This window comes from Phoca vitulina, unplaced genomic scaffold (genome assembly GCF_004348235.1).
Source record: "Phoca vitulina isolate PV1807 unplaced genomic scaffold, GSC_HSeal_1.0 scaffold8, whole genome shotgun sequence".
NCBI lineage: Eukaryota > Metazoa > Chordata > Mammalia > Carnivora > Phocidae > Phoca > Phoca vitulina.
In genome coordinates this window covers 37068356-37095090 of record NW_022589711.1, presented here as the reverse complement: position 1 = coordinate 37095090, position 26735 = coordinate 37068356, and the positions used below count along the sequence as shown (strand labels likewise).

At 40.3% G+C, this 26735-nt stretch overlaps 1 protein-coding gene across 19 annotated transcripts in view; it reads left to right on the top strand.

The window, feature by feature from the left end:
- Positions 1 to 26735, top strand: part of ZBTB20 (zinc finger and BTB domain containing 20) — a 797562-nt gene extending 770827 nt beyond the window's left edge. For all 19 annotated transcript variants that reach the window (XM_032406586.1, XM_032406581.1, XM_032406599.1 and 16 more), the window contains one exon: positions 1971 to 26735. In XM_032406586.1, the coding sequence (XP_032262477.1) occupies positions 1971 to 2392 (422 nt within the window). In that variant the 3' untranslated portion in view covers positions 2393 to 26735. The remainder of the gene's footprint in view (positions 1 to 1970) is intronic.

Below are 26735 nucleotides of genomic sequence, written 5' to 3'. Positions count from 1 at the left end.
ATGTACCTACATAAACACCATACATAGCCTAAATGCATCATTTGGGAATGAGGCTTCCCCAAATTCGCCCGTTTGTCCAAAAGTGAACTCCTTCTCTTCTAACCCTGTGATGCTACTGACCATACTGTCCCATCCATGAGAATGAAAGGAAAGAAATCAGAGGAGTTGAGAGGAGAGAGAGCTAGGCCAAAACGTTTGTGAATAACTAAGGGAAAAAGAGTTCAAAGACCAATGACATTGGCTAAGAAATTTGTGAAGGGATTCCTGAACAAAACTGCCATTTCTTACCATCATGTGCTTCAGAACATATCCTTTTATGTTTATAAACACATGAAGAAAGGTTTCTGATGAGATAGTGTTTCATAAAACAGATCATGAAACACTAACACTGAGCCTGACACATACTAAACACCGAATACACGCCGATTGTTTTCACTGCCATTATGACCGTGACACCTCAGACCTCTTCTGCTTCCTAATAGGAAAAATGGAAACACAGTCAAGGCCTATGTTTTAATTGGAAGTTAACTCAATTTTAAGAAATAGATTTCCTACCCTGATACATAGTCCAGATGTTGAACAATGACCCTAGAGAGGTTCAAAGGCTTTGGGCTTTACTCTGGGTTATGGAAGGGTACAGAGGACTTTCTTCTCCAAGGTGGGTGCCTCCACTAGGCAATCAGTAATGAGGTGGGACAGATGGAAACACCCTAATGCATCTCATCTCACTTGTCAAGAGCAGTTAGTACCAACCAAAACAAGACCCTATCCAAAGAGATGTCACAGGCCCATAGACATTACTTATAGAGGAATACTTCATATGGTCAGTTAATAACAATATTTTTATTTACCTTACTCTTTTTCACAAGCTTGGACGTTTGGTTTCTAAGCCAACAGCAAATCAAAGCAGTAAACTGAGGAGAAAGAAGGGTTTCAGCCAACAGACTGAGAACAAAGAAAGAGAAAGCTATTTTTTAAATTGACCTGAGAGTTCAAAAATGCGTATGGAACCATTTAATTGGGACGGGGGGAGAGGATAGTTTTAAAATAAGAATACCATGCAAGTGTTCCCACACCACCCTTGGTGGTCTGCAAAGTGATTTCATATGTATTTATGTCAACACCAGCACAGTGAGGTAAGTAGGGCTGTATACCTCAGAGGCATTTGGAGATTTGTCAGAGTATCCATGCCGAGGGTTGGCGCCTGGATTTGAACAGGACCATTTGACTCTGAGGTCATTGTGTTGTCCACCATCTACTCAACCTCCACACCAGACAAGGCCAGTCCGCAGCTCAGGGCACTCAAGACGGAATAGCCAGTTAACTCTACCATTACATTTCGGGAAGATTTCTCTCTAAAATAAATAAAATTGAGAGTGTAGCTCTTCAGAACGACTTGCTCCTATGTTGGCCAATATTTCCCAGACCTATCACGGCAAAGTGCAATTACTAGGCAGAATACTGGAAATGGAAACTATCCCCAAAGAGCCAAGCTATGTAACCACTGTCCTTAGTTTCTAAAGATTCTAAAGAACCTGAATGCTTCCAAGATCTTTCGTCTCTCTTATTCCTTACATGGGTTTGATAAAATTAATGGGAAGTACACAGTTAAATCCACACATTAACCATGATGCCGAAAATGACCCCGTAAATGTAGCCCTCCCTTTTCTCCACAGAATGACCTTTGAAAACCTGTGGTGGGTAGTCTCTTGTAGCTTTCCAAGAGAGCTGTTTTCTGGCATGGGGAGGTGGAAGACTAGCCTGTCCTGGCATCCCCCGAAAGCAAGGATTCTCAGAACACGAGAGGCCAGGAAGGACTGGATCTTTCCAATCAAGGGTGAACCAACCAGATTTTTTTTAAATTTTGTTTTTGTTTTTGTTTTTTGTCGTCTTGTTTCTCTGTCTCTCATTCTCCCTCCCCTTGCTGTGTCTCGCTCTGTTCCGCTTGCTGTCTCTTCCCCCATCGACAGGTGAGAAGCCCCACCAATGCAGCATCTGTTGGCGCTCCTTCTCCTTAAAAGATTACCTTATCAAGCACATGGTGACACACACAGGAGTGAGGGCGTACCAGTGTAGTATCTGCAACAAGCGCTTCACCCAGAAGAGCTCTCTCAACGTGCACATGCGCCTCCACCGTGGGGAGAAGTCCTACGAGTGCTACATCTGCAAAAAGAAGTTCTCCCACAAGACCCTCCTGGAGCGGCACGTGGCCCTGCACAGTGCCAGCAACGGGACCCCTCCCGCGGGTACACCCCCAGGTGCCCGCACTGGCCCCCCGGGGGTGGTGGCCTGCACGGAGGGGACCACTTACGTCTGTTCCGTCTGTCCAGCAAAGTTTGACCAAATCGAGCAGTTCAACGACCACATGAGGATGCATGTGTCTGACGGATAAGTAGTATCTTTCTCTCTTTCTTATGAACAAAACGACAGAAAAGAAACAAACAAACAAACAAAGCTATGGCACTAGAATTTAAGAAATGTTTTGGTTTCGTTTTTACTTTCTGTTTTTGTTTTTGTTTCGTTTCATTTTGTACTACATGAAGAACTGTTTTTGCCTGCTGGTACATTACATTTCCGGAGGCTCGGGTGAATGAGAGTTTTCCCAGCCTCCCTCGGATGGTGGCCTTAAGGCCTGGTAGTGCTTCAAGAGGTCCACTGGTTGGATCTCTAGCTACTGGCCTCTAAATACAACCCTTCTTTACAAAAAAAAAAAAAAAAATCTTTAAAAAAAAAAAAAGTAAAAAAAAAATTTTTTTTTCACTTGTGAAGAGCACTACAAAAATATATAACAAAATCTAAAAGGCCTACTGTCTTTAAGTACACCGCTTGCAGTGTTTCAGTGGACATTTTCACAATTCTGGCCGCTTGGACTTCACAGTAACCAGTTAAAACTGTGGAATATCACTTCTGGTTGAAAACCCAGAGGAAAGGCCCTGCTGTTTTCCACCTACCACATTGTCTGATTTCGTAAAAGGGCTGGGGGGGTTGGGAAGGGGCAGTGGGTCCAGTGGTGTGGGGAAGGCGAACGGCAGGCTTCTCCCCCAGATTCTGCTCGCGTCCACACACCCTGGCCCACCTCCTCCATGTCCCCCTCTTTCAGCAGAAGCCAGGAAGACTTGGACAAGCATCAAGCAACAGTGGCTATATCGTATTTATTCAGTGTCTTCGCTGAGCCACAGCCTCAGCACAATCAAGAGGGACTTTCATGAAAGGCAGGAATGCAGATAAAACAAAGATATCAGAGGTTTGCACCTACGTTTCTAGGTACAAGAGAAGGATTATTTCCCACAATCTTTGCAAAAAACAAAAACAAAAAAAAAAGTGTCAGGATATATTCTTGTGGAAGAGAAAAAGAAAGAGAAATGGAGGGTGGGGGGAATAATAAAAAGTTCTTGAGGCTTTTTTAATTCAAAATTTTATAGAGGGGCAAAAGTGACGTTTACCAGATAGAATGCTGATTTTTTTAATATATTTACAACAGTATTTGTGTAAAAAAAAAAACAAAAAAAAGTGAGATTGTTAAAAGTAATTTTTTTTTTTCGTTTTGGTTTTGCATACACTGCCACCAGTCCCTTCTCTTTTATTTTATTTCACACACATATATATATTTTTTGGTAAGTCAAGACTGTTAAGGTTAGCGATACTGCTTCCAGATAGAAAGAATAAAAGGCAATTAAAGTTATATTTGAAAGAGAGGAAGGATATTTTCTTCATATTTTTTTTATTTTTTCCTTAATTTTTATTATTTTAAGTATTGCCTGGGTTGATGAGGGCCTCTGTGGCCAGCCCACCCCTGCTGTAATTTGAACTGCTGCTTTGTATTTTGATATGTAGTTCTTTGACTTTTAGCAAGCTTAAGTTGCTCCACTGACTTTTTTTTTTTCCAACTGATCCATCTAGAATTCTGTTCTTTTTCATGGGAGGACTTTATCTTTCAGAAACAGATTTCTTGCTTCTCTAAAAGTTCATTGAGGTCTTATGATTCTAGAATTTCTCTTGACTTTACTTCTTTTCTTGAATGAAACACTAGTAGTCTAGAGGTCGTGACAAATGGGTTTTCCTTTTGTGGTCAGCCAGGAGGATGAGTTCATGCCTCCTCACCCTTCACAGCTGCGGAGAGCAGAAGCCTGGTAGAGATCAGGATGCCTTGATGCCAAAATTACTTTCTTCCTTTCAAATACCACCTTCTGACTATTGCCACCATGGTTGAGAGGGCTAAATGAGATGATCCTCCTTTAGAGGATGCATTAACCCTTGCTTTTTGGAAAGGTTTTAAGGAAATTAACAAAAATTTCTCGGATACCAACATCCATCATTCAAAAGGCCACCAGTTCATTGCATCATCCTAGATGCCACTCTCTCTTCCTAGTTGGGATTTCTCTCCTCGGTCCTGATCAAAGTATTGTAATAGGGATTTTTCCATTATAGACAGTGTCCTGAAGGGATTCCAACTCAAATATGAGAATTCTTAAACCTAACAAAAACTCCAAAGGTGATTTTATTGCTGGGCATGTTTTAACACTCTTAAGGGGGAAAAGTAAATCTTTAAACAAAGCAGAAACACCAAACTGTAACTTTAAAAAAGAAGCAAAGACAGAATTTTAGTTTCAAAATTACTTTGCATTTTAATTTTCCTGTCAGCAACTTATTTGCAAAACTGTGTAACAAATGAGGAGAAATCTTCCAAGGGAAGCAACTCTGTAGTGACTAAATTGGTTTTACTCATATATTTTAGATATTGGTTAACTTGGATCTTTTCCATAAGTTCTTGGTGATGTTTAGTGGGGTTAGTGCAACTGGAGTACATGTGGGTTGTATTTGGTCCTCCGGTAATATAATTTGGTAAATATTTTGCTAGAAGTTTAATGTAGACTTGGATGGCTAACTGATTATTGGGTATCACTCATCGTGATTTCTAAGAGGAGTCCTATAAAGAACTATGTGTCCAAAATTGACCTGTTTTAAAAGTTAGTGGGAAACAGCTTCAAAACTAAGAAAAAGTCCATTTTTCTCTTGCTAATTTTGCTTTTTAAAATAGCAGTGTTTTAAGACTTTAATATTTCCACTTACCACCAACAGAGGGAGCATTGGTTAATTAACCATGTCCTGGGATTGTTTTGAGATCCTGAAAAACAAGCCATTCAACCCATGATATAAAAAAGAAAAAATTGACATTAAGGAAAAAAGTTGTTTAATCTAGAGGAAAAATGACATAAAATCCCTCAGCATATATTACAAACGAAGGTGGCCAAAAGCCACTTTAAATTATTTTCAATTCTTTGACAGTAGCTGATTTAAGATAGTGTCCTTATTCCAACCTTCACAAAGTAGGCAGAATTTATAGTACCTCTAGAAAAGTTGATCTTGGGTGCCATTATGGGCCACATTTAGCTATCTGCTTCTCAAATCAGAGGGAAACCCATTTGCCTTAATGTTGATTTGGCACATGAAAAGTGAAGCAATTGGGTTAAAATAAAATCCACATTTTGTTATAGAACACGTAGAGGAAAAAAATTCCAGTTGGGTTTGAAACACTAATATTCATCCTTTCCCTTCAAATGAAGTATTTCTTTTTAAGAAATGTTGGAGAACTCCCAAAGAATTCTTGGTGAGGTGATGCAATCATTATAACCACATGGACTATCCAGGTTTGCAAAGCAGTAGACTTTTTCTTACCGTATGTCTATTCCTCTCAAACATTCATAGTCTAAAATAGTTGACAGACTTGTTCTCTGGGGAGAGGGAGAAGCTAGACTGCAGTGGAAGGTCTGATCTGGGGAGCAGGGAACTTGCTGTGGAGTCATTACTATATGTTCTGACCTCCTGAAAGGGCGACTTCCCCAACTGATGTAAACCAGACTGGACCTATTTCAGAAGGATAGACGTGCTTTTAGATTGCCAATCCTTACTTTTAAATTAAATAATTACCAACACCTTAGGAAATGGGGAAACATTTTTTGCTTCAAGAATAGAGGATGAACATGAATCCTTTTATTTTTTTAGTTTCAAATCCAACAATCTTCTTACATTTAGAACTTCATGCTAGGATGCTATGAGTGCTAAAAAAAAATTTTTTTCAGTAGTCAGGGGAAAAAAATAGATAAAATGGAAACAAATGTTCCAGATTTAAGACCTCTTAGGATGAATACAGGGAACAAGAACTGGTTTGGAAAAGAACATTTTTTTTAGTAATTTATGATTTAAAAGTGGGTTAGCTGAACAAGGGAAAGGAAAAAAGTCAAAGGGGAATATTTATGTCAAGACGTTTAGATACAGTTTATGAAAAATAAAATTTCCCAGCCCTGAAAGCATTGGTAGCATCCCAGCGTGTTAGGCAACTTTCCCCCATTACTATAATAAATGCTAATATTTGTACTAAAAAAAAAAAAAAACCCAAGTGGTAAAATATGGCCCCTCAAAAGGAAGGAATGGGAACAGATGAATCTGATACAAATCTACACATGGGAAAAGATTAAGAAACAAGCCAGGCAAAAATAATTTGAAATGAAAGTCTTGATATCAAAATGGTTTTTACTGTATCTTTTAATTGAGTTGTAAACTTTAGCTCTTGATAATAGTATATAGACTTTTTCCTGCCCAAACTCCTAATGCTCTGAAACTGTGCCATGAGTAAGTGTGGTGGATAACTTCCTTCTCGTGTTCCAGCTTTAGTCCATTCCTTCTTCATAGGCATCTTGGAGGTCACAGTAGCTCCCAGGCTTAGAAGAAAAGACTTGGATTTGCTTTGTTGAAAAGTCATGGGTTTTATTTTGTATCATCCCAATATTCTTTAAGGACCAAGAAAACCCTTTGGAACCCATGAACAGTTACAATTTGTGCATTCTGATAGGAGAAGAAAAAAGATTTCCTCCAGGTGGGAGAAGAAAAGATTTTCCTCTATGTGTCAAGTAAGTCCTAATGCCTTGACCTACATGTACCTCAATCATACAAGCACACCAACAGTGTGTGGCCAGCCCATACATGCCCCAAATCTGTTTTCCCTCAGCAGTTCCCTCAAATGAGGCATGCCCCTTATAAAAATCCCTCAGGTCCCCAACAGAACATAATATAAGTTCCTGTTGCTTCCTAGATGTGCTTCCTCCATAATGCTCCCAACACCTGTTGCCTTTAGGAAAGGGAGCAGTGAGGTAGACCTGGCCAGGATTCATACTCAACACGCCCATGCAGGAGCCTTCCTCTGTTGTTATGGAAGATGTTATTTAATTAGCTGAGGCTGGGAGCAGAGGATATGTGATTCTGCAGCAAAGGTATCACATAACCAAATCAGGTCTGCCTCTGCTATGCAGAAAGAACCAAAACGAAGGTACAGTGTAAGAGCAGACACAACCTGAGATGCCCTTGGGGTTTGGGAGAAGGGAGGGTGCCCTTTCTGCTGCGACCTGACTCTTAAAAGAAACCCCCTGAAAGAATTCTTTAATTTAGTAATGAGTTGAAGTCCAGGGTAATGGAAGCCCTGGGGAAGAGAACAAAAGGACTGCAAAGTGTATTCAGCACCCAATAATGCGAAACCAAAAAACATCCAATCGCAACACTAGGAAGTTTGGCAAGAAGTATTTAGAGAAATCTCTGGGCTTTCCATGGGTAGTAGGGTCGACAGACTTTCTTTTGAGTGATTTCTGGCTCTGAGAAACCTCTTTACTCACTAGAAAAGAACTTTCTTTAAATGGCCAATTTTATCCCCCAGAAAAAGAAATTTAAAAAAATAAAATAAAAATAGGACACTAAAGACAGAACCATGTGACCCGGTAACAAACAAAAGGAAGGGCGCACTAGAACTTCAATAGGCTCCCTAATTCCATAGACAAAGCAAGGCAACCCAACGCCTCTCCCTCTGCAGTGCTTGAAGAGAGCGCTTGCGCTGACCCAGCCACCCGGGGCTTTCTGAGGCTCCACATAACTTCCCCACTGGGATGGCGGCAGCCCCTTTCTCTTCGTGTTGACATGAAGAAAAGGACTGTTCTCTTAGGTGCCCAGGAAATAGATTGCATGGGGCAAACTTTCAAAAGCTATCTCTACCCTGGTGCTCAGGCAGCATATGGTGACAGAAGAGGGGCACAGAAGAGCTCTTGCTCTCGAGTGAGAATATTCTCATATCCCCAAGGGCTCTCCGTGTGAAGTTGCCATTTCTAAGACCGCTTAAACCTCCACAAGAGGAAAAGCTGTGGTGACTCAGTGTTCATATAAACACAAAACGTGGAAATTACTAACCCAAAGCATCATTTCTAGCGCTAGGGATTAAGGTGATTAGCCTAACCAAAATTCCCCAAAGATTTTTCTAAGTCTCCGAATACATGTTTGTTTTTTTCCCTCGAACACTGAATCCACAGTGGTCAGCGGTGTACGTTAACAGATCCCAGAAAATGGTTTGGAACACCAGGGTTTGTTTTCAGTTCTTTTTAGGATGAAGAAATAGAGGATGAGGGTTGCACAGCACGGGTTCTTTTTTGGAACTATGTATTTCACTGAAAAAGCAGTAAAAATGCCCCGGGTTGAAACAACAGACTGCAACCCCTGGATTCCAGTGGTTCCTCAGGCCCAGTCTATTGCTCCATAAACTCAATCCCTTCAGACTAAAATCTCATTTGAAGTGACCTCAGTTGAGGGATTTTCACCAGAAGCCACTTATAGTAAAGAATTATTGCCTTAAATCAGAAAGCCCAGGGACGAGAACAGAGGACAGAGAGGTTGGAAGGGTGTGAAGACATAGACATTTCTTGTTTTTAATGGTTGCATCGTTATCAAAATGAGCCCTCTTCATGAGTGAAGATGATGGAAATAGTGGCTTTGCAGGGACGCATCGCACTTGTCTGGAACTGACAGTTCTCAGGAAGTGGTTGCTCTTTTTTCATATCCTATTTCAGTGACAGAGGTCTGGGCTGGGTGTAAAATAGGCATCATATTAGTCAAAGAGTAAATCCCGTAAGACATGATCACAGGTGCCTGGGATGCCAGTTTTCATCATTTCCTTCATAGGGAGAACAGTCTCTAGAAAAACTTTCTTTCCCTATACAGTATATATTTCTAAACTCAGTTTTCCTCAGTTTTCGTGAGCATCTGCTTTATCTGGTGGTTCTTTGTTTAAATGCAAACTCACAACTTTCAATCAAATCTTCAAGGAAGGAGCATACTCTGCAGATCATAGAGGAAATCTAGCCACATTTGCTGGGGATCCTGGCTTTTGAGATACCTGATTAGGGTATAAAAAGTTCCTACTAGCCCTCTTTCAAATTCAGGGCTTTCCTTGGTTCAGATGCCTCGATGAGATTCTGATACACCTAAAATAGAAAAAAAAAAAATTAACCCCGTCGGAGACATCTGTTTCTACTACTGTTACAACAGAAGTTCATTATTGCCCAGCAAAATCACTGTAATTTATATGTAGATTCCAGTAATGAAAAGGACTTAACTCAGCTAATATGTCACAGCTGCTGTCCAAAATGTCCAGAAATGAGTACACGTTCTGCATGTACACACGCTGTGTGAAGTGCCCTCAGTACAGAGCTGTTCCACGTTCATATTCCCCAGTGAAAAGATAGATTCTGGAACTTCTAGCTAGTCCAAGGTCTCACATATCTCCTGGCTGCTTCTGCTCTGTTGCCTTAGTTGGGTCCGCTATCTGTGAGGAGGTTCTAGGGCATTCTGAAGGAGCTCAAGCATTTCTATGTACCTGTTCCATGAGAAACTTGAATATGCCATGTGGAGGAGAGTGCACTTAACGAACTCTGCACTTCTGCTAGATTGACTGGCATGTGTGTATGTGTGTGTTTGCATTGTGTACCTGTAGTCTGGGAGTGTGTGTGCCTCTCAAAGGAAGCACACACAGGCATAGGTCCTGGTACATAGATGCAGTTGCCTCTTCCTACCGTTGTGCTCAAGACTTGTGGCTCCCTTCCCAGGAAGCAGTCACCTGCCCACTCTGTTGCTTTTCGTAGCATTTCAGAGTTGGAAGAAACAAAGGCAGCTTGTTGGATCCACAGCAATCCTACAGTGACAGGCTGTTTTCCTCCAGAAGAAGGTAGACCAGAAGTACTCAAGTGGCAAGCAGACAGAGCAGCAGTTCTGGGGCACCTCTCTAGGTCTTCTGGGGAGGAGGAGCACCAAGGCCAGGGAGGCAAGGCCTGCACAACCTTTGATCTGAGCCAGTCCATGGCTGAAAGGCCTCCATCTCTCTCCTCTATGCAACCCAGACTGTGCCCACAAACACCTGCTCAGCTGTAAGTTTCACGTCCACACTAAAGCTTCCCGATCCTGCCTGTATCTACAGGACGTCATCGTAATTCCAAACTGTGTCTCCTGACACCAACGTGGCCTTTGCCCAAGTCTTTCCAGGAGTGGGTTGTTTACCATGTCTAGCAAACCAGTAGACTCTCGGGGGGAATCATTTCTAGTAATCTCTAAGAATTGATGGCTCTGGCCCGTTTCACACAGTAAAGTAGAATGCCGCTCTGGCGCACTACTCTGAACAAATGGACCTGGCTCTCGCAGCTGACCTTAGAGAACGGCCTGGAAACAGTCGGATTCAGTTTGCTCACTCCCATGCCCTTCTTTTACTAGGTGGTTTATTATTTTTTTGTGACACGTAGATGATTTCTGCTAATTTACAGAATTCAGAGGACATTTTCTTTCCTCTTCTATTTTGGTGACTTTCCCCCTACCCCAATAAGCAAGGCTACTTACAGTTAGAATCTTTTCATTGTTATTATTTTTAAAAATGTATATTGTCTTTCTATATCCAAAAGAAGTCTGTGACTGTAACCATAGGTATTTCTTTTTACTGGAAAAAAAAAATGAGTTTGTTGTTTTTTTGTTTTTTAATTAACAGTACTAGTGACTTTGTGGAAGAACATGAGTTACATTTAGGTATGCTTACTTAAGTACAGTACACTACATTGCAGTATTTCTGAAAGCTAGAACATACACATTATATATAACAACTCTATATTGAAATATATATTACATTATATTCATTTTTAACTTTTGAATCTGCCTATGATCATGAGTTGATTGAAATATTATTTCTTTGCATTTATCACCCATCACCAACTTGCTGCGGTTAACTGGTGCATTTAATAATAATCATGACTGCTCTAGTTTGCTTTTTATATTATCAGCTCAGTATTGTCTTTACAGGATTTTAGAATTTTTTTAAGCTCAAACTTAGCAAATGTAGGAAAGTGAAAACATTTTTTAAGAAAACATTTTTTTTTCTGGTGTGGCCAATACAAAGAGGTTCATATTCAAAGTGATCTTGTTTAGCTGTCCCTCTCAATATCTGAAGAACAAAAGAAGTGCATATGAATGTATCTGTGATTTTCCCTTTTAGGACTGTCACTGTCTATATTTGCTTTGGAAAATATGTCCAAGGGGCTGCTTAACCTGCATATGATCTGACCAAAAATTACAGGCTGCCACTCAAAGGACTGCTCATCTGAGAAGCTAAGGGAATGAAATGCCTAGCTGTCCCAACTGGATTTTCAAACATTGATTTTCATTGTTCCTTTACGGACTACTTTCTGTTTTCAATGTGCTCTACGATTATTTTAACTAGTCTTCAATGCTCCCCTGGAGGCAGCTTGGCAATATAACATTCATTTTCCTAGGAGATTTTCTTTCTTAAATAAAACCGGAATTTGAGGAACTTTTTCATGACAGAGGCTGATAGAAATAGAACCGAGAAATAGAGAGCTCATTTTTTAGCCCACAGAATCCACAAAATGGTGGCTCTTGGGTCTCTGGCCCTCTGTATCTCCATTGGTCTGTGAAAGTGGGGATTTGGTGCCTTTATTCTTTAGCCAGGCCATCATGGAAACTTCAGAAATCAGGCATCCTGTCTTCCTAGCAAGAAATATTTTCAAGTAGATAAAGAGTTTCCTCGGCTTCCCTTAGCTACCCAGTGCCTGGAAAACTCCATAGTTGGATAAACTTTACATCCATCCTGGAGACCTAAAGCCAGGTTCATTCTCTCAGTTCTCCATTCAGGACAAAATGACAGCAGTTGTTTATGATACTCAGTGTGAAAGCCCTTCCCACACTGGACCAATATTAAGGCCTCTCAGTATGAATAACACCAATTCGTTCCTTTCTTCTCACCTAATAGATTTTTATTTCCAAATCCCATCCCATTCTGCTGTGCTCCCCCAAGCCCTGCCCACAACAAGTCTTTCCTAACCTCCTCTTATTCAAGCTCCCAGCAGTGCCCTCCACTTGCGAAACCTGGTAGACCTACTCCAGCCTACTTCGAAGGGGCTAACATTAAGTCTAGTAGCAAAATTAGGAATCTGTTTCTCCATAGTTTTCAACTAAATATATTTCTACAGGACAGACCTAATTGTGAATTGGGAGTCAGTGAGGCTGTTGCTATTCCAGGGATCACAATACCCAAATTGTATCAGTTTCATTATTTTCTTCTTTCCTCTTCCTAACCATGTTCCTTTATTTCTTGTTTCTCTTTAGGACTACTTTAAATTACCTTTTCTTCTCCTCACCACCTGAGGAACTCGAATACTTATGACCCCTGAGTGCTCATTTCCCTCCCTTCCCCACCCAGTCCTGAATGTTCTTCTCTAAGTTTTGTGTAGCTCAAGAGCATTGACAGGAATCAGCTCATCAACTTGAGACTCGTAGGCAGAGTGAAAAAGCATGTCTTCACTGTACCTTCAAAATTTAAAAGTTATCAATATTCTTTTGAGAGTGGGAGGACCTGAGTCACAGTTTTAAATGTCAGCTGTACTAGTGAGGTCATTAATTCCTTTCACCTTCACATTTGGCCAAAGGTAAAGAAAAAATATTTTTTCTTCTGTTTTTTTCTTTTCTTTAAATATCACAGTGTTCAAATTTCTGATATGAGTAGACCATTTCTGAGAGGGAAAAAAAAATTCATCAATGTTGACTCTTTCAAGTCCTGCTAATATTTAGCCAAATGACATATTTACCCCAGACTAGATTTACAGAAATCTAACAAAAGAAGTAACATTTTAAGATAATTTTGATAACTGTTCGAGCCTTAGTGAACGCTTTTAAAACAAGTTAAACCACTTCCACTAAAGTAGAAGGAAACAACTAGGAAGAATTTTTTCATTTGTTATCTTTCTGAAAAACAAATAATTGTTGATTGATTTAGAACTTTAAGCAGTAATTTACTGAGGGATGAAAAGATCCATGAAGTGTCTAAAGTGTCTATTTTGCAAGCACTTTTTTTTTAATATAAACCATATATATATATATAATAGGGCAGACTGGGTACTTGAAGGGCCATGTAATACACTCCCCAGTACCTAAACATTCAGCATATAATTTAGTCATCATGCTAGATCTCATTTCAATGAGTCATAACTGTCTGGTTGCCAAAATGCTGCCCAAAAGACTGATACCATTCTGGATCTGTCCCTTTCCAGGATGTTCATAATGTAATACCTTCTTTCCTCACTTCCAGTCCATGACTCTTGCCAAGCTCCTACACTGCCTCTTGGCTCTTATGAAGACAAATTCTGCGGCATTTAGAGTACTACCTGGTTCTAAGTGCACAGACGTGCACTATTTTATTTCTTGCTTTACCCACTGACAAATAGAATCAACATTTAGGATCAGAAATGTATTCCTAATGTGACCAGATGGCTTGACCCATCTCCTGCGTTAATTAAACCAGTTATAACATCAACACAGAAAGCAATGAAATAAAGAGATAGTTCAAAACCTTCCTGAGTTATACATCTAGTAGGAAACCAACATTTTGTAAAGCCCGTATTTATGTTGCCTAGGATGGTGATCTTCACTTGGCATGCTTTCCCCCATCAGTCCCATCTTCTTCTCTTTCTTTGTCCGTTCTCCCTCTATCTCTTTTGTAAAAGTACTCTTCATCTAAAGTACTCTTCTTCTCAGGCTTTGGCTTCTGAAACAGTAGAAGACTCTCTTTTAAATCCTAATCACTATTGTTGAAGGTGTAATGTGGAGTAGGAGAGGATCCAGATCTGACAGGTCCCATTTGGTCCAGTTAATCACAAGGATTTCTCCAGGATGCCTTCTTGACATTGTTCCTTCTGGTTCCCCAAGAAGAGCTCTAACCCTGAGACCAGGATTTCTCACCACAACCTCTGCATTAGTCTAGATTAATGTGTAAATCCTGCTAGTATTTGAGAGACTCCAGGATGTGAATTTCTTATTGCTTATGAGCCTCCTGCTTTTCTAAACTGACACCTGTCAGGAACACCAAGAGCCCTACCAGTAACTAATGCAGCAAAATGATGGTCAGAAACATTATAGTACATAATAGGGAGGATAGGAAGCGATTTCTTTCTTCTTTTCCCCCATAAAAAGCTTGCTTCCCCACCCCACCCCACCACTACCACGCATTTCAGAAAGTCTGCGTCTCATTTTATAGATACGTAGTTTTAGGATTCGCAAATATAGCTTAGGAAGTGTTCTGAGATTGAAGCTGGTAGCAAACCAGTTTATTTTCTGCACTGGACTTTAGGACAAGTGTGCACAGATACAATTCCTTCAAAGAAAGTGAAACTAATATAGTAAAGCAAAGGGATAATACTTTTACACATTAAAACAGTTGTTCGCTATCTGTAAACCTTGACTTAAGCATAATTATTTTTTTAGAAACCTGCAACTGGAGGAATGTGTATTTTAGTAAAGTTTGTTGTCATTTTGTTTGTTTCCCTTTATCTCTTACTTCTCGAGATAGTGAAAGATTTTGATTCTTTAATTTGATACTGTCCCTGGCCATAGGTATCAGTCCAATAATGCCCGCCCTTACCGTACTCTTTTCCTTTCAGAATGAGAGCCTTCCCTCCTGCCATTAAAGAGTCTTTTCTCCTTGAAAATCTTATCTTCCTTTTCGGTGAGCATGTGAGAGCTTTGAGGAGAGAGATTCTCTCTGCACTTTGAGGGTAGAATCGTTAAAAACTGTTTCTTGAGAGAAACCCCATTTACCCAAACTAACAGGTCTGAGGCCAAAGAGGGGGAATTGATTGCAGAGGAAGGTCATATATTTTACACTACAAATCCTTATTGCCTTCAACTTTTGGAATAAGACTGGGAATAAATTAATTTAATGAAAATCTGCTTCGGATGTTTCTTACTAACATCTAAAGCAGAATACCCAGAAAAGACAAAGAAAGGATGCTACTTAAATGCAAAGTCAATCAATCTATAGATTTCTATAATTATTCAGTTTCTGTTCTACTCATTTCAAAAATATGTGTCCATGAGGTCTTAAATAGAGAAACATCCGATTCTCCATTGCCTCTCATCTCCCCCACCTGGCACCGGAGTTGAGAGTCACAGAGGGAGACCGGCGCCGCATCGCCAGTCCTCCACTCAGCCATACCCCACCGCCACCACAAAATAAGGAAAAACCAAATTAGAAACTTTTTTTTTGAAAAAAGGGAAATTGTAGTGCTTCATTTGAAAGCATACTGTTTTTAACTCAACTCAATTTACAGATAGCCTGACAACCTTTTTATAACCTGTCTTTTGTGCTATAATTTGCATTTTTAACTCAATCTTTAAAATAATTGCAATTTCAATTAAGTGAACAGAGGAAAAGCAAAGAGGGGAGACAGGGCAGTGATGGGGCTAAATCTGATACAGTTCTGGATTCAAAAAGCCAGTTTTCAGGGTTACCAGGGAAAGCTAACACCACTCACTCTTTACCACTCTTGTCCATCCTTACTATTATAGTCTTAAGAATTGGTCAGAAAACCTCACTTCTTTATGATTTAAGACTTTTCTTATTTACTGTCAAACCCATTCAGAGAAATCGTACACACCCTTGATTGCTCCTGTATCTAATCTTCTCTCCAGGACACATGCAGAGAGACCTGAAAATAAAGTGATGGTTCAAATTTGATACACGATTTAGACATAGTCTAAAGTGCTTTGTGTAAGTTCACTGCCAAAGGGTTCATTGAAAAATAAGGCCAGTTTCTCTGCTCCTGCTCTCCTTGGGACAAACTTTGATTTGGAACCATCTGGGTATAGATTTGTAGGAGAAAATTCTCAAGAGCACTGTCAGCAGTTAAACTCCTTCCTTAGTCCCATTGATTTGAACTTCAGTTTTCCTGACGGGCCTATTGAGATAGAAATTAAGGGTAACTTTCACACATTGAATGAAAAATGGTTTTTTGCCCTATTGTTGAAAGGATTGTGTTTTCAGAAAAAAAATGAAAGCAGAATTTCTTAGTAATCCTCATCATGGCAAACAAAGGCAAGAAGTTGATAAGATAGAGAAAAACCTATGGTAACTTTATGTTTTAAAGTAATTTGTGCTGACCCCACTATGCCAAACACCTTTGTTTCTACAATCTATTCTCAACCACGGATTGATTTCTCCTGAGACTTCCAGTATGCATGTGTGGGTTTGAGCAGACACACAGATTTACATTTAGAGAATGGAGACCCGGACAAGCCAAAAAGATCAACTCTTAAGAGTATCAAATACAAAGCATTTGTCCAGAATCACTCAGTTCTGCCGTATCCCAAACCAATTCCAGACTAATCTTAAGCAAGAAGTAAGCTCCATAAGATATCCTACTATGAATGTTTTTTTTTTTTTTTTTTTTTAAGGAATAATACAAGAAGAGGTACAATGCAGATTCTTAATTTGGGTGTAATTATAATTCACTTTTATATTTAATAGTTGTACTTTTTGTGTGAGTGTGTCATTGAGCTATTTGTACCAATTTTGATCTATCATCCTGAGAGGGGCCTTGAGAATTTCTGCGTGTGTGTATGTAGATCTGTATTTATGTGTTGTCAGAAAACAAAGTGAATAGGGGAGGAACGAACGAGGGGAGGGAGAAGGTGGTCAATGTAAAGAAGTGAGTGCTCCTAGTGTCCCTGTTTCTGTTAGGTCAGGTGGCCACAGCCAGAAGCCCTCCAGGAAGAGTTGATTGCACGATTCTAAAATAAGAGCCCAGCACTGTTAAATTCAGAACCGTGTTTTGGGAAACAGGAAAGTTTTATCTTTTTCTGTACCCATTCTCTTTAGTATCAGAGCCATTTGACAGGATGAAAACCATTCAGTAAAAACCACTACTGACCTTTGCATTAAATAGCTATTTTCCTCTTCTAAATACTACCCCTGGTTTCAACTCATCTACTTCCCTTTATTTTCTGCCTATTGATTTTACATCTTACAGAAGAATACATAGGCACATGCTAGTTGTTTCTCTCCTCTGAGCTGAAACAAACAGGGGCAACAAGAGATGACTCATAGAAGAGTGAGGTAAAGACTGAATTTCCCACTTGTGTGGCACTGGTAACCTTTAGTAAGAACTGTTTAGGGTTGAGCTTGGGTCTATAATAGGGCTTTTTTTTTTTTTTTTTTTTTGGTTTTTGGGGGTGTTGTTTTTTTTGTTTTGTTTTGGGTTTTTTTTTTTTTTTTTGCACTAAATATGACTGCACTGCATTGCACTACTGAAATGTATTTACTTGTACTGGGAGAGAGTGTGTGAGGTATGGGGAAGAAAGAGGCAGTTATGAAACAGGAAGCATCACAAAAACGGAGAATTATTTCCATTGTGCTTGGTCTTAGCAGGGTTGGTGAGAATCTGTGGAATCTGCTAACTCTTGATCAGGCCCAGAAACTGCCATGCTGATAGGATCTGTTGTCTTATTATAAAGAAGCTGGGCTGGTACAGTAAATTGAAGATGTTTAAGGAAGAGTTTGCCCAGTGTCGTCTCTAGCTAAGCTTCCGGTATAGTTGCAATGGTAAGGGAGCCAGCCGAGGTGAGGGTGAGCCTTCACCTTGGCCTCCACCACAAAACCCCTTGCTGACGCACATTCCAGTGTGGCAGAGGGCGGTGGCTTGCCCTGCTTTCAAAAAAAAACACAGCTTTGTCTGGATTGGAGATATCCTTTCAGCCTGAGCATGCTTTTCCATCCCTGGGTGAGACCTAGATCAGGCTAACCAAAGAGGAAGGCCATGCACTTGGTAAGGCAGTAAGGGAACAGTGCAATAAACACTGAAAACCAGTGAGGTGAAAGGTTTATTTTGAAACAAGCTAGGCCAACTTTGAAACTGAAGGAAGGGTTGGAGAATTGATCAGAACCTACTTACTAGCTGCTCCATCATAGACTATCCTTTATTAAGCAGAAGACCTTAACAGTGCCTAAAAGTTTAGCTTTGAATTTGCTGAATTTTTTCAATTTTTTATTGGATTTCTTTTTATTGCCTTTTTTAAACCTGAGAAGTAATTAGTGCATGACAGCTCTTCAGTGACTATTAATAAAAGAATCTTGCACCACAGGAAAAGCAATCAGTTGTGTAGGGCGCAATTACACAAGAGTGAGGATGCTGAAGAGCCCTTCCAGAATCCAAGGTGACAGCTTGGAAGATTCCGGTTCCATAAGAAAGGGTCACAACACATATAAATGGCTAATGTTGAATTTCTCTGAACACTATCACATGTGGGGCCATCAATTTGGAAAACTATCCGTTGAGGTCTCTTTCCTAAGATTACAACGTTGATACCTATCTCATCCTCTCTCTCTCTCTTTCCTCCTTAGCATCCACGCAAGTCTACTATTACAAGGTAAAAAATTTGTAAGGGAACTGTCAGCCTTGCGAGTCAGAAAAAAAACACCACTTAGGGCTTTCAGAATAATGTAAGCAATCCCTTAAGCACTCAAAGCATTATCTCAGTTTTAAATAGGAAACTCTAAATTCAGAGCTCGTAACAGGTACTTAGAGGTGTGTGTTGCATAAGCACTAAGACGGTATTGACTGCATTAAACCAAAGGTATAGAGAGAAATAACTGACCTTCTAAGATACATTCACATTAACTGTCCTAGGATACTTCTCTTGAGGCTTTGGGGAGACAACTTCTTTTGTGAAACTTGCATACCCACTGTGGTTTTGTCACCAAAGATTTTAATCACCAGAGCCTAATCTCCTCACTCCCAGACAAAAATAATACGACAGGCTCGAGGGGTATGCTTTGGTGGTCAGGGATGACACGTTGGTTTTCATTCCGTTCACAGTGCTATTTACAGGAGACTCGTTATTAGGGGAGTTACTGAACTGTCTTCATGACTTAGGGTTTGGTCAGAGGTTTAAAAAAAAACCAGGAAAAAATAAACAGTAGTACCTTGACACTGTAAACTGGTCTTTAATAGAGTCATGACCTGAAGACTGATGGAGAGAAAGAAACTTCCATGGAAGAGAGTGAGCTAAATCATATAGAACCAAATAAGGATTGTTGGTGAAATGGGGGGCAGCATAGACAACAGAGCAGATCGCTGCTCCTCGTGGCCAGAGCCCACGGCAACGGCCAGAGAGAGAGTCAGACAACTGGCAAGCTAATTCAAGTATTGAAAGAGCCACGATGTGGGTCTCGCTGGGGTTGCCGGAGTGGTTAAAACGGCCACGCCCGTGGCGAGGACAGTGCTGGGGCTGACCTGTTGTCATAGTGCCTTTCTCGTAGCGAGTACTCGATTAATAATTTGTTCAGTTAGGCTTTTCTGGACCATTACCCCCCAGTCTTCTGAGGAGGTCTGAAGGGATAGTATTCACTTAGGATGAAGGGACAGGATATCGCTCCTGGGATGATGTGATTTGATGATATTTGCACTAGATTCTGAACTCTACTTTAAACTGGAGCAACTGAATGAGAGAAAAACCAAGGATGGTTCAATGTTAAAAGAAACCCAAAGCAGTATTTTCTAACTGATGCCTCTTCTTTTTCTTCTCCTTATCCTTGTTCTTCTCCTTCTTCTTCGTTTCTCTGGAAGGAAACTTCATACTTGCTGATTACCAAGCTCAACTCTTACCAATTCTTTTCCTTCCTGTTTTTTTCCCCCACACTGAATCTTCAGTGTGAATTAACCATCAGGTAGGAATGGCTAATGTAAAGGCCATCTGGCATTACAACTTTGCACCCCCTCCTCTGCATCATCGAGGGCATGAAGCAGTGGGGGCGGGGGGCGGGGAGGCCCCTCCAAAGCCACTAGCCCTTAGGAAGACTGAAAAGCAGAGCTATCCTATGGTGAGCTGAGCTGACACTTATTTGCCCAGAGGACATTGGAGCCTGCAGTTAATCCCAACAAATGCTTAGAAAGAGAAGGAAACCCACGTGTTGAAGAAAAACAAGGAAGGTGGTGCCCACAGTTGGCCTGTTTCCCCTCTCTCCTCTTTCCCACCTCACCCCCCCCCCCCCCGCCCCGTCACCTCTGTCAGAATTATATTTCATCTCATGTATTTATGTTACCAGAAGAATTATTTGGTTCCTTGGTTTTTCTCTTTATCAGTGGGCTGGAAACTCTTCCAAAATCAAAAACAGATACCATCAGCGGCTCCCCTGTCGCCTACCAGTTTCTCGAATGCTGTCCACCTGGTCTTGACCCAGTCAACTAAGATAACTCAGAAGCTTTGGCTGGCTCAACCACCTGTCACTTTATTTTCATTTTGTTTTCATTTCCATTTGAATTCTGAGTGATCCTATGGGAAGGTGGAAATCACAGAAAAGGTTTAGAGGCTGCAATTCTAGGGCATAGCTTGTCAAGAGTTTGTATTATCCAAAATATAGCTTTCTACGCCTGTTTTTCTGTTGAATCTGTTGCCCTGATTATAATTTCTATTATATTTGTGGTTATTTTTATAAGAATAGAGTCCATTTGCTATGTCTATTTGAGTACTTTTTTTCTATTTTCCCCACATGGATGCAGTACCAACCTGTTAATGAAATATCTTTTTATTATATTATTAATATGTAATTCTACTGTAGACCAAAAATATAAAAACAAATTTGCTCATTCTAAAGATATAAAGAACTAGTGAGTAAAAGATTAAGAGTTGAAGGAAAAGACAGAAGAGCAGTGGTTAACTATGTTGAGTTAGAAATCTAAGAGTAGCCTTACCTATTTTTTAACCAGTGCTTGCCAATCATACCATAGTTGAGATTATATAGTCTTGGCTCCTTCATGCTTATGTTCTATAATTTTTGTCTGTTTGTTTTTCTTTTATGTAATTGAGGTTGCACATCATGCTATTTCTGGCGATGCCTGATTTTATTATATTGTACTTTTATCAGTCATTTCCTTTAGAAGGATGGGGGGGAAAGTTTTATTTCTTTTTTTAATTTAAAATTTGTTTAATGCACTGGAAATAAAATTGGACACATTTCACTGTTCAAAAATTCAAAAACAAAACAGAACAAAAACCACAAAGAAAAAACCAGCAACCAAATAAGCAACAGGGAAAAAAAAAACAAACCTATGAGAAAAACCACCTATTCCTACTGAATACACATACAAAATCTATCTCACACAAAAGAGAGATAACATCAAATAAGAAAGATAAGTCCTAGAAGTTACAATGCTGAAAATATAAAAGACACTCAGTGGGCTCAGTGGGGATGGGAGACATGGGGCATTCCTTTGAGATCTGAGATCTTGCCATGGTTCCAGCGAATGCCAAAGGGGTTAAATGTGGGAGAGGCATGACTCTGGAAAGAAATAAACCCAGCACTTCTGGACCTCTCTATCACCTTTTTGTCCTATGCTTGGGCTCCATTTTGATGGGGGAAAAAAAAAAAGATGTGCTATGGTTAAAAAACTGGCTTGTATCGAGGTCTGGGTACAGTACCCCGCACGGTCCTCTGTCCAGTACTACCTCACGTATTTCTTTTCTCCGTGAGGATTTCAGCCGGTGGGCCCACAACACGGGAGGCCGTCCATGACTCATTAGAACATCAGCCAGTGCTAAAGAACCTCTTGACTCCAGGCCCACCCCTGTTCTTCAGCATTCCCAGTACCAACAGAGCCGCTTAACTCCTACAAATGCACAGTGAGAGGAAAGACAGAGATAATTTGCCCAGCCAAGTGGCTGTATCATTTGTTTAATGTTTGCTGGGTTTTTCTGGTTTTGTCTTGTTTTGGAGTTGGGGTGGGAGTGGATGTAACTACACAATCCTAATACAGTCATTGTTTTGCATTTTCCATGTTTTATGCAAAAACAGACATTTAAATCAATAACTAATTGTGCCCTAGACTGAAAGTTAATGTTTAGGAGAGGAAAAAAATTGTTGGAATTTTTTCTACATTTTTTTGTGAAGAATCTTTTTTGGAAAGGAAGGATACATATTTTTGTTGTGTAATATTTTCTATTTTTGAATGCATTTTATTGGTACAAGACTGTTTTTTTGGTGAAGACATTATTTAAAAAAAAAAAAAGAAAAAAACTAATCGAAAAGTTTGCCCTTAAGGATATGCTGCAGTTTTGAGGTTAAAAAAAAAAAATAACTGATTCAAGATGCGTGTTAAAAGTTGGGATTATATTGTTGTTTTTTGTAATTGTTACAAGAAGAAGTTTGTACCCACTGCTGTTTATTTTGTTTCAGATGAGTAAGTAAAGGGATTGTTCTTGTTTTATTCTTTTTTTAGAGAAAAAAAAAGCTATTTATGAAATGTCAAAAACACTGGACTGTGAGTTTAAGTGTGGAAGCATTTTACCACCCTGTGTCTTCGACCAATTATGGGAAACCCCTTTTCTCTTCCCCCCCGCCTTAGCCTTGCCAAATGAGAAAAAAATAGAACAGCTGTCAGATGATGCACGCCCCTGAAGCCCTGCTTTAATTTTTACGGTTCAAAAAAGTCAGAAAACCAAAGTTCAATTTGTTTCTGAAATCCCACTGTCCGTAGCCCTTTTCTGTAGGACACAGCCAGTCGGCTCTGCCTCTCCGTCTCGGATCATTGCCTTCTTCAGGACTGGGGGCCAGCTGTGACGCAAAGAGAAGCAGAAGGGCTGAGGTCTCATGAAGTAGATGTGAGTGGGACTTCAGCCTTTCAGCGGGCACCTGGGCTTCCCCAGCCTGTGGCCAGGCTGCTCGAAGGGCACACGGCTCTGCTGCCGGAGGAGGAGAGAGCCTGCCCATGCCTCTGCCCTGCGCTTCTAAGACACTTCTGTTACCATCGCTCTCCAGAATGGCTTTGCCTTTCTCAGCAGCCCACATTCCGTGGACGGGCTGGGGGGAGGAAGGATCCAGTTGAAAGAAATGGGGAAGGTAGGGCAAGGGACCATCTAGCACAAGGGATCTTGTCTGCCTCATCTTTGATTCTGTGGATTGTCCATCCATCTGCTCACTGTGAAGACGGAGAGGCAGAGTGCCCTAGGGCTGTTCAATAGCTTTCCATATTTTTTCAACATTGAAAAAATAATTTTTAAAAACTGTGATTTTTTTTTAAATCATTTGGCTGGAGGGAAGGGAAAAGGGAAACACCAAAAGCTGTAACATGATTAACTGGAGATATTTAACTGGGGGCACTTTCTAGACCAAGACAAACAAATTCCATTCTGGACCCTAAAGCAGCCAAATCTTGAGACTGTCAATGACAGAAAGCTGAAGAGAGGCCTCCATTTCCTCCTTTCTCCTTTCTTCTCTCTGTCTCAGAATTCTCTCTTGTTCTCCTTTTCCAACTTCCCTTGGACTACTGCCCCAATGACCCTCAGACTCCCATTTCATGTGCGTGTGTGCAGATACACACACACACACACACACACACACTTGCAAAATACCATTTTTCTTAAGGACTGTGGGACCGAATAAAATCATGTGCCTTCATTTTTTTCCTTTTATAGCTAGATGAACCTCTTCCTTTTTACAGTGCTTAAAAAAATAGGGGAGGTTGAAGTGTTAGTGGAGGACTTGGGCATCATTTGCAAAGTAATTTTGTTTAACACATTCCCCCTAAATATTAACACAGACATGTCAACCCCTTCACGATGCTCTTTGGACATTTAGAGCATTACCTAGCCAGATACATGACAGCCTGAACCCATTTGACTTTAGAGCAATTCCTGACAATTCTCTTTCATACACTTCTCTCATTTTTATCACAAATGAGGTGAGCAATGGCAAGCAGCCTTGTTCTCCGGATTTGGTGCTTTTGAGTGTGGCGTGGGGTGGGCCTGGGGGTGGGGGAGTGGGTGTGTTTCGATAAAGGGTGCATTCCTATAGATCTCTGGTGCTGAAGGGCCTCGAGTTCCTTCCAGAGACTGCATTTGACACACTTTAAGTACACACAAATGAATGGTATCACATGCAATATTTTAATGGAGCAATGGGAGAGGCTCTTTGCAACGGGGTTTTGCATCTTTTTGTAACATTTTGCTTTCTCTGGTGCCTTATTCCTACTTGACGCTGGCACTCACATACCCACAGGGAGCGGACACGGAAGTCAGCCCAGGAGTGGGGACGCGCGAGCGATGCTCGAACGTGCGGACGGGGGGGGGGGGGGGGCGTTGGGAGGTTGGTGTCAGTTGGCAGGGAAGGGACTAGATGGCCACTCTTAGCCGAAGCCAAGCAGGAACTGCACAAACCCATATGAAGTGAACGATTCCGACCTGCAGACACACCGAAAACCCATCCTTCCTCATCTGAGCTTTCCTTCCTTCTTCCTCTTTGACCTCCGCCTTCTCGTAAAGGTGCTGCTGCCGCTGCTGCTAGGTGCCCGGGGTCCAGAATGCCCAGCCATCACTCAGGCACAAGCCTGGCACTGCCACGTCAGCCCCCGGCACGACCAAACCCAGGTTTCTCTTGCTTGGGGCTGAGAACCGTCAGATTTTTCTCATCAAAAATGTTTTCCAAGGAATCAGTGGATTACAGTTATTCTGCATTGAAAATGCACTTTAAAAAATAAATAAAAGCTCCAGACTGTTTAAAATGTCCAGAGGGAGCAGGGGAAAGATAAACGCGTGCTAGTGTCTGAACCCAGTTCAGTTTATCTCCAGTTGAAACAATATACACTATATTATGTATAAATGTATACACACTTCCTATATATATCCATATATATATAGTGTATATATTATACATGTATAGGTGTGTATATGTGCATATACACACACGTGCACATAACAAAATCAGATGCTCATTATAAATCCAGATGCTCATTACAGATGCTACACGAACAGCAGCAGAGGAAACAAGGTTGGACTCTTGCAACAGATCACAAAAAATAAAAACAGCCACTTGCAGTGATTTTGGTTACTTCTGTATGTTCACAAGGAATGGATTGTAACAAAGAAAAAAAAGGAACAGTGTTAGCGAAAGAGGAAAAATGGGCGCAACCATCTTGATCCAATGGGAATGCAGTAATGTTCTATACCATTTCATCTGTTATTTCTTTTAGTCATGTTGATTTGATTTCAGTTTTTGGCCATTAAAAAAATTCTTTAGACTCAAGTGACCCACAACAAACTGAATAAAACTACAGTGAAAGCCCTTTTCAGTGGAAGATGTCAGAAATCTCAAAACCCTTGGCCTGGCTCAGAACTACCATGTGCAGATCAGTACTCTCTTAATGTTTGAAATAGAAACTGAAAAAAAAAAAAAAAAAACTTTTTTGAAGCACCTTAATGTGGCCATCCATTCGAGGAGTGGGTGCCACTTTTTTCTTTGAGCACCTTATTGACGTGTTTTGCTATCTGCTGTCTTTCTGTTACCTGTTGGCTGAATGGCTAGCTGTTAACACACACATGTGCGCAGACCATTTCTCTGGCCATGTGCATTCTCAATGAAGTTTACTGTGGTGACTGCTGAAAGGTGAACCCATTTCCTGATTTTCCCGCCACAGTGTTGTGATAAGATTCAAAGAAACCCTATTCCCTGCACAGAAATGTTTCTTATCACATTGTATCTTAGTATGGAAAGGAATATGGTCCCTTTTTTGCAATTGCTACTGTACACACACACACACACACACACACGCACACACGCACACATGCATGCACATGCACATACTCATTCGTCCAAGTGGTATTTTCAACGTCCGTGTGGGTGTCACTGTTCATGCAGTATCTATTTCCCAGTGAACTTTGAACAGAGGGCAACTTTTCTAACGAGATTGTCTTTTCAGACCGAAGACCTGGGAACTGGGGAAGAGTTTGCAAAGAGGGAAAGGCAAGGAAAGAGCGAGCTTTAAACTGAAAGAATAATTTCCCAAAAGGAGCTTGGGCTCGATGACTGCAGATCTTTGCAGGTGGGCATGGAACACTGCTTGTATCAATCTGTGTACCCTATAAACCCATGTATACACAAACACACACATCCATCCATCCATCAGTATATGCGTGGTTTGGGATGAGCAGGTCAATAGTTTTGAGAGGGAGTTTGTTCCTTTTTTTTTTTCCTCATTATACTCTTAAATTGTTGTCAGTTATCAAACAAACAAAAAATTGTTTTGAAAAACCTTGCATACGCCTTTTCTATCAAGTGCTTTAAAATATAGACTAAATACACACATCCTGCCAGTTTTTTCTTACAGTGACAGTATCCTTACCTGCCATTTAATATTAGCCTCGTATTTTTCTCACGTATATTTACCTGTGACTTGTATTTGTTATTTAAACAGGAAAAAAAAACATTCAAAAAAAGAAAAATTAACTGTAGCGCTTCATTATACTATTATATTATTATTATTATTGTGACATTTTGGAATACTGTGAAGTTTTATCTCTTGCATATACTTTATACGGAAGTATTACGCCTTAAAAATACGAAAATAAATTTTACAAGGTTTCTGTTTTGTGTGGAAGAGTAATTGATGTTGCTAAGAATGATGTTTGTTTTTTGGGGTTTTTGTTGTTTTTTTTTAAATGTTACCAGCACTTTTTTTGTAAGTTTCACTTTCCGAGGTATTGTACAAGTTCACACTGTTTGTGAAGTTTGAATATGAAGGAATAATTAAAAAAAAAAAAAAAACTCT